Source organism: Toxorhynchites rutilus, chromosome 1 (genome assembly GCF_029784135.1).
Source record: "Toxorhynchites rutilus septentrionalis strain SRP chromosome 1, ASM2978413v1, whole genome shotgun sequence".
NCBI classification, from domain to species: Eukaryota; Metazoa; Arthropoda; class Insecta; order Diptera; family Culicidae; genus Toxorhynchites; species Toxorhynchites rutilus.
The window spans coordinates 124,186,930-124,204,326 of NC_073744.1; the positions used below are offsets into that span (position 1 = coordinate 124,186,930).

Consider the following 17,397-nt stretch of genomic DNA (forward strand, 5'->3'; position numbering starts at 1 on the left):
CCTAAAGCTGTCCACGTGGTATATGGACAGCCGTTTATTGCTCCGGTGTGCGAGCCGCCATAAACTCAACATCCGTCATCAACTGAGAATGAAATATCTTCAGTGAATATTTTCATCTTTTATTTTATAATTCATCATCTTGATACGAAATCCAGCAATATATGAAAAGAATCATACCAATCATATAAATTAGATCATTACGCTCTGGAAAACTCGAATGTTCGACACAATTTACGCGCGCTTTTAATTTGCATGAAACAATCGATGAAGAAACGAGCAGCGTAAAATTGACATTATAATCGACGAAATATATGACGCCATCTCACTCAACTACCATTTTCGCTTCCACTCCCATATTGATGAAATTGTTGCCAAGATTGTCGATGAATTTCACAAATACTAGCAAATCTACCAAATATTTTTGACGAATATAGAGTTGAAATCCGCCGACCTTTGAGGTCAAAATATTAATGTTATATACTAGTACATGCCATTAATGCGCAAAAATTGTTCGATTTTGATTTCTCATCGGAAACGAAAGTGTATCTAACAAAAACTTTCTTCGTATACGGCAACACGGCTTTATCTGTTGCAAATTTTGCGAGAAGTACGCAACGTGTTTGCATTCCATCTCTTTCTTTTGTGTTGAACGCTTTTCACAGTTTGCCGGTAATCTTTATATCGGCGAGTGCTTCGCGTTTTTCGAGTCAAAATAAAAACCATTCGCGGATACGTTGGTTTTGAGTTTGAGCGAATTAGATGTCGGAACAGCCTTAAGCGATTGGTGAATAAGTGTGTGCTATCGTGAAAATTGTTATCGGACCAATATTTGAACCTAGAACACTTCGTTCTCGCGAATTCCTTCCGCAAACGACGACGTAAACAAAAACGGTGATCATGCCGTTCGACAACGTGCAAAATTTGATTCGTTCGAATCAGAATCTGACCTGGCGTTCGGCCCCCAAATGTCCGAAATGCCATCAATTGTTCACTTCAAGCTATAGTAGGAAACAGACTCGGAATCAATTGAGAGCCACTTAATGAAACAATTTTGTCCTTTCAGTTAAAAATGGGATTTCTCGACGGGCATTCATCCTAAAGTGTGACCATTCGATGTGTGAGCGATGTATCATGGATCAGATGCATATGCCGGGCCGAATAGTGGTCTGTCGAATCTGTGATATTCGCACCATCCTGGAACCTAAACGTCGTTTAACCGAACAACTTCAGCAAAGCTATCAAATGCTGGGGTTTATTTACCAGCGCCAACATGAGATTTCACGGCTGCCAAATACGATTGATCCTCTGGCTCCTGGTTCTGTCGAACCGGATGAGGAGGAACTGGACAAGGAATGTTATGAGTGTAATCTGGCCAGAACGCGCCATTATTGTAAGGAATGTAATACCCCTCTGTGCAGGGATTGCTTCGAGAAGATTCATCGCATCGGAAAGGTGCTTTCGAAGCATAAGTTTTGCTCCCTCTCGGCTAAGAAGTGGTTAATGGATGATGTGAGCATTTGCGAAAAGCACAAGCTAACAACGGTTTTCCTGTGCACAAATTGTGAACTGCGAGTGTGTTCCGCTTGCCGGAACGAAGTTCACTCGATGCATCTGTGTGTCGAGGTTGTCGATGTCAACAAGGAAGCTCAGCCCAGTTTGGAGAAGCTGATCAAAGATTTGGAGCAGGCGTACGCAATGAATGCGCAAGGAAAAAAGGTAGGTTTGTTTTGGTTGGTGTTTTGATCGTTTCTCCGCACAGCTGATTGCATACGTTTTGGCCTTTTTTTCTAACCTCAAAATGTGCTCCTGGCGGATACTATTCGACGAATGTATTTGGTTCATCGATGCGGATAGATATCGAATCGTTTATTTTTGTGCGGTTTGTAAACCATTTCGTCAGAAGAATTTGTTTTCTTCAAAACAGCGATCCGCGTTGACGGCGGTGAGCTTCTTTTACTAGTTTAGGGGAGCGTCAAAGAACAGCTGATTTTCAGTCAGTCAGAGAAAAAGTCTCATACGAAAATTGTTTATGAAGACAACTTTATATTATAAAGAACAAAATCAGCAACAATGTTGGAATTGTATGACCATATGGTTGAATGAAAGTCAGAAATACGTGTTTCCAATAATTAAATAACATAATGTGAACATTTTCATTCAAATTTTAAAATTTGAAAACCGGCTTCGTGTCTTCTAATCTGGTAGAGATTACACTAACGATTTTGGGACCCAAATTATGGTTTTAGCTTGAAGTCGCCACCAGATGTCGACGTCATCGCTAATTACCAATTTACCACCATCTGACATATTGTGATGTCGATGATGAACTTTTACAGCAGAGAGATAGTGAGATAGGCGGTGACGGTAGGTAGAGTGAGATAGCGATAATCGTGTCATACACCTGGATAGTAACTTCAAGCGAAAAAGTGGGACCGATTCGAGATTACTTTTATGTAAACAGTGAACTTTTTTTACACTCTAAAAATTGAACCGACTTGCAATGACAACTGAATAATATTGTCAATTTGTACGAGATGCCTCAAAACAGCTGGGAATAAATATTGTTTATATACAGTATGTTACATTTAATGTGACGTTTAGATTATTGGATAGATCTGTAATGTGAAACGTTTAATTGGACATTTTTGTAAACATCGAGTTCGGGGCCCAAAATATGGCGCCACATTAAAGTTGCCACCAGACGTCGACACTGTACCACTCACATCGCCAATGTTCAATTAAAGGCCAAAATCGCCTCCAAAGCGACACTGAATGCCCAGCAAACATTAAATCGTATAATTTTGCACGTGCCAAGTCTTACAAGAAATCCGAATAAATCATAATCGCATATAATATCAATCAAAGTATGTATCGTGTATATTTGAAATCGCATAAAATGTAAAAACTCGATTTTATATACCATTATCAAATTAAGTCGCAATTTGGTATAATAAACATCAATTTAAGATGTACATTGTCGTAAAATATAATGAATCCGCATCATATGCGTAAATTACGCTGATGCAGTTTGTGTGTCGTATAAGTGTATAATTTAAATCGATTCAGTACTTTAGTAAATCGTGTTGCATGCTGAAGAAAATCATGAAACAGTAAATCATACTAAATCCTAATAAAGAACATATTACATCATATTGAAGTGTCATTGAAATGCTGATGCACTCGAAAGTTTTAACCGGTGTTGAATTAAATTTTAGATAGCTGCGCGAGATAGCTGGTGGATGATAATCCAGACGACTGGAGTTCGAACCCACATCGGAGCAGTTTTCACCAAACATCAATCTGTAGCATTTTAAACATTCATATTCCACTCCCAACACGAGTCAATCAAACAATTATTATTTCTACGAACATAAATACTCATATATAAAAATGGCGGTTCGTGAGGTTGTAATAAACATTTCACGAAAATATTTTGCGCCATTTGTTTTTTTCTATGTCTGTAATAAATCGTATATAAGTATGGCAAAAGTCGTATTTGGTGCTTTGACAAATCATGAATATATTCATATTAGATCGCAATTCAATTCCAACATAATCGCTATTATAGCCGGTCAAAGTTGCATATTCATCCAAACAAATTCGGTAAGCATTTGCCATTTATGTATATGGCCTCCACTTTTGCATGCATATGCCAGTTAGGTGCATTATATGGCAACCAAATTTTAGGGCATATGATGTCATATATACGCTTGTTATGCGATTTATTGTTTGCTGGGTGGTGCCTCGGCATGTCGTATTAAATTTAAATTACTGTATTATGTTGTTATTTATGTTCGCATCATAAGCAACGAACACACATTTATTTTCCACTTGCAACAGTATTCACGACGATTGGATGGATGAATATACGACTCCTACATGCATCTAGTACGACTATTGTCATGCGTATATACGATTTACTACAGACAACACAAAAATGAATGGTGGAAAACGTTCTTGATAATTATGATAATTATTATAGATTTTTGTAAATACATGTATGTTTGGAATATTACGTTAAAAATTATTTTTAAGTCAGAATATTTCCGGTTTTAAGAAAAGTGAATATTAAAGTTGCTTTTTTTATTTTTAACTATTATGGCGGGTTTACATTAGGGAGATCTATAGCTATAGATGGATTTATTCACGTGAAAATAGGTGTAAACGGGTGAGAATAAATATGATACACTTATTCGAGGTATATATAACATGAATAAATTCAGCATATGTAAACGCTTGTGAATTTCTCACTGGTGAGAAATCACTAAAGTTGGATGCAGTTCTACTTCAGGTGAATAAATTCACCGAAAATATGAATATATTCATTATAGAAGTTCACGCTAGTGTAAACGGTTGATGCGATTTCTATAAATCTCATCATATTTCTTCACATGAATATATCACTAGTCTAAACCCACCCTTAAGAATGAAAGATTATCTGTTTGCCGGTCTTTTGAATTCTGATAAACATAGTGACAAAAATAAATTAGTTCAACTTAGTCATTCAATTGTACTTAACTCAAAACTGTAAACATGAGATTATGAACTTGACAAACCAAGCTGCCAAGTATGCCAACCCAGCAAACATTAAATCGTATAACTATCTTTTGACGTAGGACTACGTCTAACCGGAAGATATAGGGGGTGAGATGGATATCTAGGCACTGAACAAGTAGGAAAAAATGCAAGATTTGGAACGCTTATAACTCGAGCATTTCTCAATAGATCGCAAAGGTTTTTGCATCAATTGATAGGAAATATATCTACGCATCTATCATAACGAATAACATTTCATTTTTCTTGAGATAAATAATTGAATAATTGTGAAATATCAAGCATTGTCCAAATGCACTATGTGCCCATTTTTGATTGGTCCATTTTGTGCTCCTCAAATCATACCGACCAAAACGGGCAACCAGAGCAGCAGCGAAATAGAATGAAGCACGATTGGAAAGGAAAAAGAAAAAAAATGAACGAAACATTGGTCTCAGTCTCACACATGCGTAATTCTCGAGCCAGCCAGTCAGCTTAAAAATCCCCGCTCCGCTGCCGTAACGATCATTCTCATCCAAACCGTACACCACATCGGTTCGCATCACAACACATCAACAAACCAACCCAAGCAGCCATGTCTGGACATGGTAAAGGAGGAAAAGTGAAGGGAAAGGCAAAATCCCGCTCGAACCGTGTTGATCTGGAGTTCCCCGCAAGGGTAGCTAGGCCGAGCGCGTTAGTACCAGTGCACCAGTCCACCTAGCCGGCGTTATATAGTTTCGGCCGCCGAAGTGATCGAGTTGGCTGGTAAAGCTGCTCGCGACGATAAGAAAACCCTCATTCAGAACAGAACACATCAAGACAACAACAGCCCGTTGCAGCGAGTGGCGAGTGGCAAACGCAATCGCAAAACGGCATCAGGTAGCAGAAGAAAAAAGTTTGTTCTTTATACAAACTGCTTTGGTGGCAAATCCAGAACAAGGCGGCATCGAGGGCGTTCGAAATGGTTTTTTTTTCAAAACCACGAGTACTAAGTTTTCTAAATTGGAACCATTCCATAAAACACGGCGCTTTTCAGGGCCATTAAACCTTTCAAAAAAGAGTTTGCGAAATACAGTTCAATGCTTTCTAAAATAATATCCAAAATAATAATAAAACACAAATTGATTTTTTCATAATTTGTTTGCCAGGATATGATGAGTATGTGAATTTGGCAGTTTTTCTGAGCTTATTGATTAAATTTTTTATTTTTTTAATTTTTTTATTAAATTTATCACCAATTCTTAAATTGCTTCTAGATTGAAAGTACAGTAATTTACACTTATCTCGACATTTAGCTAATTGGACCGACTTTTTTTTTATCCCATTTATTTATTTTAAGGCTCATTAGCATTTTAGCTGTAACAGAGCCGAATTTTAATCGTGTACATGTCACATGGTTATCATATCTTTAATTAGCACATTACACAGTTGCCATTCGCCAGTATTCCTTCTATACCATTACATATGGTACATTCACACAGTAGCCATTTAGGCGTAAGGGTATTCTTTCTGTTCTTCCATTATCCAGTTGGACCACCGGACAGCGGAGACAGTTGATTGATCATTGTTGAGTTATTTATAGAACAGTAGCCCGATGTGTCTGGCAGAGCAGAGCAGTTGTATGGATGAATCGATCTTTGTTCCACCGTGGATCGATTTCCATCGCTGATGATGGTTGCGTGGACGTAGTTATTCTGTAACAACACAAAGATGGTCAATGAGGGCCCTGAGTTTTGAACTCACGATCGATCGCTTACTAAGCGAACTCGCAACCAATGTGGCTACGGAGACCCCCGATTGGACGGACTTGTAATGCGACATATTTAGTTGAACATTTTTGTAAACATAGAGTTCGGGGTCCAAATTATGACCCCACATTGAAAGTCGACACTGTACCACTGTCATCGCAAATGTTCAATTACAGGTTAAAATTACCTCCAATCCGACACTGAGTGGTGGTAATGCGACGTGCCATTGAATGTAATTTACTGTACAATATGTCACAAGCTGGATGGGAAGAAATTTCCCAACTGTGAAATCTGTGGCGAGTGGCAAACGCAATCGCTAAACAGAAAGGTTTAGTCGAACAAGATGGGGATATCGAGTGATAACAAAACAATAAACTCTTTAGATTGAAGATAATTTTGTGATCCTGAAAAGGACCCTTTTTAGCCTGCATGTGAATCCAACGAGCGAACAAATCGTAATGAATGTATTTTTCTTTCTTTCTTTCTTTGTTTTTAAGAGGCTTTAAACTTTGAAGTTCATTCGCCTCTAGCCCAGTGGAGAGCCACAATAAAACCAGCCCAGAGGGGACTGTCGAAAGGGAAACCAAAAAACGCAAAAACACAACGCCAAAGGTTCTTTTCAGAACCACCAACATGGTCATAAAGAGTAAACAGTACACTAATCCATTTTTCAGGTAGATAGGTAGGTATTCACGTAGGAGAAGAAAATAAAACAATATATTTAAAATATATATTTTAAAAAATATATATATATTTAACAATATTTAACTGTCCCCTTTGTATAGTCCTACGTCACTCCGGTTATGTCCCGACATTACCCACCCGTCTTTTATCGAGCATCGAATATCTGATATTTTGGGTGGTATATGATGCGCCCAAATAGCATATACAGTAAGTTACCTCTAATCCTCGACATACCGAGGCACTACTCAGTGTCCCATGAGAGGTTATTTGCCTGTAATTGGACATTCACGATGATAGTGGTACAATGTCGACGTCTGGTGGCGACTTTCAATCTGGAGCCATACTTTGGGTACCAAACGATGTTTACAAAATATCCAATCAGAGATGAAAATGTCCAATTATTTGTGTCGCATTACAGGTCTGTCCATTAACTAAAGTAACTTACTGTATATGCAAGGTTATTAGGCAATACCTAATAACATAATAAGTCTGCTGTCATACGAATATACGATTCATCACTGCCATAAAAAAATGGCAGAAAATATTTAAGTAAAATGTTCGGCCCGGGGAATCACCATTTTTATATGTATATAGAACCTTTATAAACATTTATGTTCGTACAAATAGGAATTAATCAATTGACTTTTAGGGATATAAATATTTGATATGAGTGGTGGCGACGGTTATAAAATTGCTCCAATGGGATTTGAACTCCGGTTGTTTGGATTATCAAGCCGCAGCTATCTCGTACGGCTATCTGAAATATGATTCTAGGGCAATTAAAGTTCTTACATATGATACGAAAGAGTTGCACTCGGATACTTCATTCCTGATTGTTTATTGTGCTTTAGTGGAAATATCGCAAAATTTATATAGAAATGGTTAAATAAAGTTCAGTACTACATGTTTCAAGTAATCAAATAACATTAAGTAAAAAATTTCATTCATATTTTAACAATTTAAAACTGCCTTGGGGCTTGCCCAGCAAACATTAAATCGTAAAAGAATTCGAGGGGTTGTATCCGAGACACGACCGCTTAGAACGTAGGACTACGCAATTTTTTTTTCTTTTGAAATTTGATGGTTTATCATTTCGAATATTATTTGCGAATACGTCGAAATTTCATAAATAACTATTCAGTTAAAAGTTCCGGGGACCCTGAAAAGGTTTAATGGCTTGCGTAGTTTTGTAGACTCATTTCGAGAAGCAACGATCATTTTTTGCCCTTGCGAGAACAATACACTAATTGGTCAAATGTCGCAGTTCGTTTCTTTATATCAATGCACGCATTGCACTGAATATTAACGAGAGGCATCTTCCGTGCATCGCCATAGAAGACGAATGAACTCTCTGAGTTTCAAGTGTCTATAATTCAAAAGAAGAAGAAGTGCATCGCCATTCATCAAGCATCAAACACGCGTCTGCAGTGCTAAAAATGAAATATCGCGAGAATGACCGTTTATGAAAAATCATTTCTCGACTCTCGGTCAAAACCGTCAACAGAGTTTCTAAGTTCTAAGTTTTGCGCAATGAAAACAAGCTACACACAAAAAATTAAACATGACTCGGATGGTTGTGTTAATTGCAATGTCAGATGCACTTCAAGTGAAATATTCACTAGCGTTCACAGCTCGAGAGGATACATTAAACACAAAACGAGTAGAATAAGCGACCTTTGTTGTTTCGGGCACAGAAATATTCTGAGAATTTTCCTCAGAGGAGATGCAATACTTATACGCTAGCGACAGCTTACTTGCTATGCAAGGGTGGAGTTTACTTCGCAAATTTTCTCTTTTCGCTATCCCCCTTCGTTGTTTCTGTTCTAGCGGCTGCATAAGTTACCCGTTATTGACAGCTCTGTTCGGGAAAGCACACAAATGGACAGAACAAATGTATGGAAAAATGGGATTTTTTCCAATTTTCATCAATTTAAACCATATACAGACTATGGGATTGTATGGTATAGCATATCAAACAAAAAAAAATCTTAGAAAATTTCCAATTCGATTGGAATACAAAACGTTTAAATCCGTTCGTAGCAAAAATAGTTATTGACGTTAACTTTATTTCAGACAAACGTGACCTGTTTATTGATTTGGCACCCCTAATGTAAGACGTAGTCATACGTCAAAAATCTAAAATTGGAGGATATACATACATCTAAGACACATTACTTGTATGATGTATATAACTGGCATATGCATATGAAATTGGAGGCCATATACATGTATATTGGGGTATATGATGTAATATAAACGGTAATTATACGGTTTATTATTTTCTAGGATGTATGTATATCGCCGCCACGTTTGCAGGCGCATCATATACATGCAATTTATATTAATCATACTTGTATGTTTGTGAATATAATCCTCAAAATAAAATCATTACACTAAACCTTCGTTCCAAACAACTTCTACAGTTACCAAATCACGCAATAAACATTAAGAAATGCAGGGAATCTCTTATCAATATTTGTTCAAATTTAAAAATGTGCTTAACTCCAGTTTTGTTGACAACTTTTATGTATTCAATTAAATCGTACGATAAATCATATATAAACATAAACATTCCCACCTTTCATCCTTCATTAAACACCTCGTAGTAGAAATCTGTCAGTATGCATACACTCTCCTACGAAACATAGTAGAAAAAAAATATATTCGGCGATGTAAACAAGCGGTGAAAAAGGAGACACTTTTCGACGAGTGATTTGTATGAAGTTGCACTGCCGTGGTTATTTGGAAATAGTTTCCTTTTTGTATAAATTTATTCCTAATGTTAACGCACCATTGCAGGTATTGCAACTAAACACTGAAGCTGCAATGTGAGAATTTTTGATAGTTTTTGTTCGATTTAACAAACAGTTGACTGCTAATGGGGTCACGTGAGTGACTTCCAAATTGAACCTTGGGATACGAACATATCATCGTTTATACACTGAGAGGAATAGTTAGTTAATACGACGAATTTTTAGGTACATGTTACCAATTCTCTAGTCATTTTCTACCCTACTAATCATTGGTACATATTACGAAAGAAAAATGGTAGGCACAAACGTCAAACAAACTACGATTTGTTGGTCCAACATTGGTGCAATATCAGTGAAAATTTTGCTTCTCATTTGTGAGAGATAATCATCAGGGATAATAAAAATGTTTTTTAAAATTATTTTTAATTTGAAAAATTCTATTTGATTACATTTAACTCCACATACTTAGAATACATTATAATAATAATATATAACTTATTCTATGAGCAGCGTACACGAGGAAAGTTCCCGTTCATCTTCCCGTTGCATCGCTCTAGTTAGCATTATGTAGGGAGTGTCGGTAGCACCAGCACGTTTCATCCGCATTTTGTTCTCTCGTGTCTCTATGAAGAAAAGAAATACATATGTTAATAATATTAAATATGTATATATGTAATGAAACGTAACATCAAAAAACAGGAAGTGGATTATATCTATGGTATAACCGCAAGGGTGACGTAGGACTATCGTTGATTTAGAGATCATTTGTTTGAAGTTGAATCTAAATCCATTCTGAATGAATGAATAAATGAATATTTGGGAGACTTCGAAAACGAGAGCGTTACGTTGGAGGCGCAAGGTATTATGCATCCAATATAGGATACGAAAAACCTTGTTCTGAAGAATAATCTTCAGAAGCTAACCTGCTAACTGTACTTGATTGACAAATCACAAACCCAAATGTATTATATGGATATTTTATGGATAGAAAACATTCAATTAAACTCTTTCACATGAATATATTTTGAAAATTCCCAGAGGAACTGGCAGATTATTTTCAGTAACGATTAGTTATTTCCACATTTTCCTCGATACTGGAAGCCCACCAGTGGTTAATACCAACTCGATAACCACCTGTTAATAGCACTTGATTGAAACATATTTGGTCACAGTGTTACATGGATAGAAAACATTCAATTAAACTCTTTCACATGAATATATTTTGAAAATTCCCAGAGGAACTGACAAATTATTTTCAGTAACGATTAGTTATTTCCACATTTTCCTCGATACTGGAAGCCCACCAGTGGTTAATACCAACTCGATAACCACCTGTTAATAGCACTTGATTGAAACATATTTGGTCACAGTGTTACATGGATAGAAAACATTCAATTAAACTCTTTCACATGAATATATTTTGAAAATTCCCAAAGGAACTGGCAGATTATTTTCCAGCAATGATTAGATCTTTCCGGAACTTTCTCGATGCTGAATGGCATCCTAACGGAAAGAGTTCTGCGCGTGTATGTGTCGATCCTTCGCCGTCCACCTCCTCCAGCACGTTAGGCAACGATGTTGTCTTGTCGATGTCCTCACGAAAAATGAATGTGTCTCACCACCAGAATATCGCTTAAGTATGCTTTTTGTGTGTGATTGAATCGAGAGAAGGTGTGGTTTACGATGGCAATTTGGAAGGCACACTAGAGGGGAATGAACTCTCTGAGCTCGGAACTTTCGGCGACTGAGCAATAATCGATTGCGGGCGCATACAATATTGGATACGGAAATATCCTACTGATGGGGAAGAATAATCTTCAGAAGCTATCCTGTTAATTGCGATTGATTGAAAAACCACAAAACCAAATGTATTTGGTCACAGTGTTACATGGATAGAAAACATTCAAATAAACTCTTTCACATGAATGTATTTTTAAATTCCCAGAGGAACTGGCAGATTATTTTCAATAACGATTAGTTATTTCCACATTTTCCTCGATACTGGAAGCCCACCAGTGGTTAATGCCAACTCGATAACCACCTGTTAATAGCCGCGCGTGTATGTGTGTGTAGCGATGTCTTCCCAGGGAACCATTTGTTGCATCACTCTCCTCCTGATAGATTCCCTTCTGGCCTAGGGTGCACAAACAGGCTCTTGGTGACACCGTTCATCCGCGCTTTCATGATAAATAAAGAGCTTCACCGCAACAGCGACAACATGCTCCAATCGCTGTTCAATTAGAACTGAGTGGATTTCCGAGCGCCGCTCGCTTATATACCGATTGGTGATTTCAATAGCCTGTTTTGAAAGCAATTTTAAGACTATTGAAACAAGTTTTTGGATCAAAAAGTAACAAGTATAGAACGCGTAGACATTTTATCTTTCGAATGAAGTGTTTATCATACCATTTCGTTCAGTTGTTTAGGAGCTATTAACGCTCAAAATCTCGGTCTCCGGCGTAACGCTTTCGTTTTCGAAACTTTGATTTTACACCCCGGTATAGAAATGAAAGACGTAGTCCTACGTCAAAATGCTTACCTCCGAATCGCTTCATCTCCAAAATAGAAATGGCGATTTGCAAAGTGCGCACATCACAGATGTTAGGTATGACAAGAAAAACAAAGTTACTAATGGTATGAAGTAAAATCTACGAATCTCTGGTAGGAACGTTCATTGCGTCTGACATCGCTTTTACGCAATTTTGGTAATATTTACAAAACATTTGTATATTTTACCAATGTTTTGGCTACTAAAGATTTGGTAGCTGCTTTTACTAAACTATTTCTCCAGTGTAGCACCCGGGTTGTTAAACTAATCTGTATACCTAGTGATGTCCGACTTTTAAAACTAGAGATGGACAAGTCAGCTCAACATGGTGAGCGGCTCAGAGCCGTTCAGCTCATAAAAGCTAGATGATCATTTGGAACAGCTCTTCAGGTTAATGGACAGAATGGAATACAAACGTGACGAATCAGCCAAGAGTGATGAAAGTTACTACAGGAAAACCAGTTTTTTGTGATTTTTTGTGCGATTTTTGACGTAGAACTACGTCTTTCAGGTCACGTTTCTATGAAATAAAGTTAACGTTAAAAACTATTTTCACTGTGAACGAATTCTCATGATTTGCATACCAATCGAATCGAAAATTCTCTAAGATTTGTTTGATATGCTATACATTACAATTCGCTAATCTCTAAACGGTTTAAATTCATGTAAACTGGAAGAACTTCTTTTTTTCCATACATTTGTTCTGCAAATTTGTTTGCTAACTCTACCCGTATTTCGAATGCTTATTACTCGAACATTTCTTAACAGATCGGAAAGATGTTTGCATCAATTGATAGGAAATATTTCTACGCGTCTATCACAACTAATAAAATATTATTTTTCATGAGATGAACAATTGAATGACTGTAAAATGTTAAGCGTTATTTAAACGCCCTAACTGCCAAGTTTTGATTGGCCCGATTTACGGTTTTCCCAACACAGACGTATAAATCGATAAACCTGTGGAAATCCGCTCTGCAAATATACATGCAAGTTGGGGGTATTTTTGTTCCCACCGAGCTGTGTTTCCCTAACACGGACTTGAAAATCAATGTGCCTGGGGGAATCCGCTTTTTTCAAAACATGTAAGTCGGAGGTATTTTTTGGTGTTGAGTACTTTTGTACTCGTTTGTCGTTGTGCAGACCAGAATATATTTCCCTAAAACGTACTTTTAAACTGAGAAGCCAGGGAAAATCGTCATTTCAGATACTAGAGGTGAATGAACTTTCGCGGTTCGAGAACTACGTAAACATGAGATGTGCAATAATTTCAGAGGGAAATGTTCTTTTGACAATTCTTCCATTCACATATTTTGGTAGTCCTAGGCATCATATCGAACGTAAAAGGACGTTCATCAAATTTATTTGTAACGAAGAACAATTACAAAAATTTCAATGCATTCTAAAATAATATTCGAAGTAGTAAACAAGTGGATTGCATAATATAATTGCGTAGTACTACGTCGAAAATATGCGGTTGTGTCCTAGATACAACCCCCTCACAATTTTTAACGTAAGATTACGTCTTTCATTGCTATATAGGAGGATCACTCTACGGAAACTGTAACGTTTATTAAGAGTTTTCAAATGCATATTACGCAGAATAGTTCTCATGATATATGTTATAATATATACCATTAGACGGAAAATTTATCCAGCATTTTTTCCGCCTGAGACATCAACAGTAGAAATAATGAAACAAGTGAGCAATTTAACAAACAAAAGAGGTATGTTTTGCGAGCGGATGCGAAGGTAAATCATGTATTATGCATTCTTTCTCTCAATTTCGTTCCCATGATGTTGTATGAAACACAAAATTGTGTGCAGTAATTCGTTCTATGTCGAAGTAATCAGATGCAAGATTTCATGCACACTCAAATTTCATGCAAGATTTCATTGAAGCAACGAGGAAAGTGTCACTCATACAGCTACTGCTCCCGATGCGTTAAGCCGGATATTCGATGTAATCAATGACGTTTTTATTTACCGATCCACATATACTTCATCTGGTAGATGAATGATTAATGAATGTCAGTGTGACACATAACGGGTGGTCAGTTAGACAGTTGAACTTCCTGCCAGAAGCTTATTTTCTTTTTTTGTTCGTTGACGGTTATGAGCACATATAACAAACTTTTCTGGACTACTATTTGGAGTTTCAAAAGAGTTTTCAGATTTCTGAGCAATGAAAAGAATTTCATTCGAAAAAACAACTGTTCTGAACAATCACAGTCCTACGTCAAACTTTCCTTCGTGCCCCTAGACTCAGACCCTTCTACTTTTTTCAATGGTTTATATGCATTTCAGTGCGAAAAAAAGCATATTTGCGTCTAAATTATCCACTTCTCAAATCATTCCCATCCTTCCATTAAATGCTCTATGTTGCGTATGACATGATTACTAACAGAAACAAGTTTCGACATGCAACTAAAAACACAACACAACCACGCGCAACCGAAAAGGCAAACTGTCCCATCCCAAAGAAGGGAAACAAAAGGAAATCGAACGGTGAACGGCGTGGATTCGAGTTATTTTCATGGAAGAAACTTTATTTATGCGGTCCCTATCTACCGCACAAAAAAAGTTTTTTTTTCAAATTGTGTACCGAACACGACGGCAATTTTGCCTGTATAATACAGAAGAACAATAAAAAAAACAGAAAGTGGGTTATATCTGTGGTATAACCGCAAGGTTGACGTAGGACTATCGTTAATTTCGTTACGTTGGAGGCACAAGGTTTTATGTATCCAATATTGGATACGAAAACATTCTACTGATGGGGAAGAATAATCTTCAGAAGGTTTCCTGCTAACTGTACTTGATTGAAAAATCACAAAACGACATGCATTCGATCGCAGTATTATATGAATAGAAAACATTAAAATGAACTCTTTCGCTTGAATGTAATTCTCAATTCCAAGGGGAGCTGGCAGATTTTTTTTTTCAGCAACGATACATCTTTCCGGATTCTTCTCGATGCTCAATAACCACCAAACGAAAAGAATTGCGCGCGTGTATGTGTGGCGACTGCCCCGATGCCTCAAGCGGAATCGTTTTTCGATGCTGATACTCTCTCGGTCGCCTTCTCTTCTCCGCCTGATGGATCGCCTCTTCTACGCTCCCTCACAGTTCGAAACATACTGAATACGTTTCTGGCCAGATCAGGTAATGAATCAGTCGATCTCTCGTCGTCCAGCAACGACGTTGTCCAGTACGATGGCAATTTGAAAGGCAAACTAGAGGCGAATGTACTCTCTGAGTTTGAAACTTTCAGCAACTGAGCAATAATCGATTGAAAATTATATGATTTTTGCGATGCGAAACATTTTCCGTTGCGCGCATTTGATATTGGATACGAAAATATTCTACTGATGGGAAAGAATAAAGTTCAGAAGCCTTCCCGCTAATTGCACTTTTTAATTGAAAAATCACTAAACCAAATGTATTTGGTCAAAGTATTATATGGATAGAAAACATAAAAATAAACTCTTTCGCTTGAATGTAATGTTCAATTCCAAGGGGAACTGGTAGATTATTTTTCAGCAACGACAACATCTTTCCAGATTCTTCTCGATGCTGAATACCAACAAAACGCGCGTGTATGTGTGTGTGACGGTTGCTCCAAGCAGAAACAATTTTCGATGCTGATCGTAACAATGCCGTTTTCTTCTGTCCTCCTGCGCTTTCTAACAGTTCGAAACATGCTGAATGCATTTCGCAACTGGAGCTAGCCACAGCAGCAATAACCTGCTACCAATGCTGTACAATTATAACTGAATGGATTTCCGAGCGGCACTCGCTTGTATACCGATTGGTATGATTTCAATAGCCTTTTTTTAAATAAATTTTAAGGCTATTGAAACAAGTTTTTGGACAAAAAGTAAAAAGGATATAACGCGTAAACATTTCATCTTCCGAAACATGTGTTTATTATATCACTAGCTGATCCGGCAAACTTCGTCCCGCCCATAATTTGTTTTTTGTTATCAATACCTTTGAACATTCACGTTTTCTCACTATGAGCAAGTTCATGGGTCCAATCGCAGAACTTCATTGATTGATCTTCTATTCGACCCCGTTGAATTTACCTTTTACTATAAAATGCCTAGTATTTGTAACAAAACTCATCATTATAATATCAGATTATTTTCAGACACAATTCTTGTTCAAGATTTTTCAACTACTTGCAAATATCATGTTTCTCCGGTACATGGAATAAATATTTTATACATTTTTTTTTCATTGGCACCCTAGTGTGCATCCATTAACTCGATTTGTTTACATTCGTTACATAGGACCTTTTCAAAAATTACGCGAGAATTGTTTATCTCAGGAAAAATAACATTTTATTAATTGTGATAGATGGCGTAGAAATATTTCCTATCAATTGATGCAAACATCTTTCCGATCTATTAAGAAATGTTCGTGTTATAAGCATTCGAAATCTTTCATTTTTTCCTGCATGTTCTGTGTTTAAGTTTTCATTTTAAGCACCCCCCCCCATATATTTAGGCTAGACGTCGTCCCACGTCAATAAACTAGAAGTGGGCTATATCTGTGGTATAACCGCAAGGTTGACGTAGGACTACCGCTGGCTCAGCAATCATTGTTTGAAATTGCATCTGAATCAATTCTCAATGAATAAATGAATGAATATTTTGAAAGATTGCTGAGTTTTTCTTCTTAGTGTGTGGGTGGATGAGTATAAGTATGGAATTGTTATTGACATAAAATTCAACTGTTTCGAAATTGTTGGTGGTCCTGAAAAGAACCGAAGGGTTTGAGTGGCTTTGTAAAATCAACTTAAAATATTTGCTACAACGTCGTATTTTAATCAGTTATTTGGAATTCGAGTTATAATTTTTTGTTAAAAATTTTTGCTTTATTTTTGCTTCTTTGATAAAATTTAATCTTACTATGAATCGAATCAATCGAAAGAATTAAAATTTCCATAAACAAAAAAATTATAGAAGGTTGTGTCCAAGATACGACCGCATTGTTGACGTAAAACTACGCTGTTATTTTATATAAGTCGCTTGTTTATACCTTCGGATATATAATGCTGTGAAATTTTAGAAACAACTGCTTAGTAGAATAATCTCTGAAATGATTTTTTCATTGTAGAATC

The 17,397-nt window shown here is 36.9% G+C and overlaps 1 protein-coding gene across 1 annotated transcript in view; it reads left to right on the top strand.

Annotated features, from left to right (window-relative positions):
* Positions 1-639: 639 nt before the first annotated feature.
* The window catches only part of LOC129761275 (uncharacterized), a 543,642-nt gene continuing 526,884 nt past the window's right edge, over positions 640-17,397 (top strand). The window contains exons 1-2 of the mRNA XM_055758988.1: positions 640-1,003; positions 1,064-1,716. Of these exons, the coding sequence (XP_055614963.1) occupies positions 898-1,003; positions 1,064-1,716 (759 nt within the window). The 5' untranslated portion in view covers positions 640-897. The remainder of the gene's footprint in view (positions 1,004-1,063; positions 1,717-17,397) is intronic.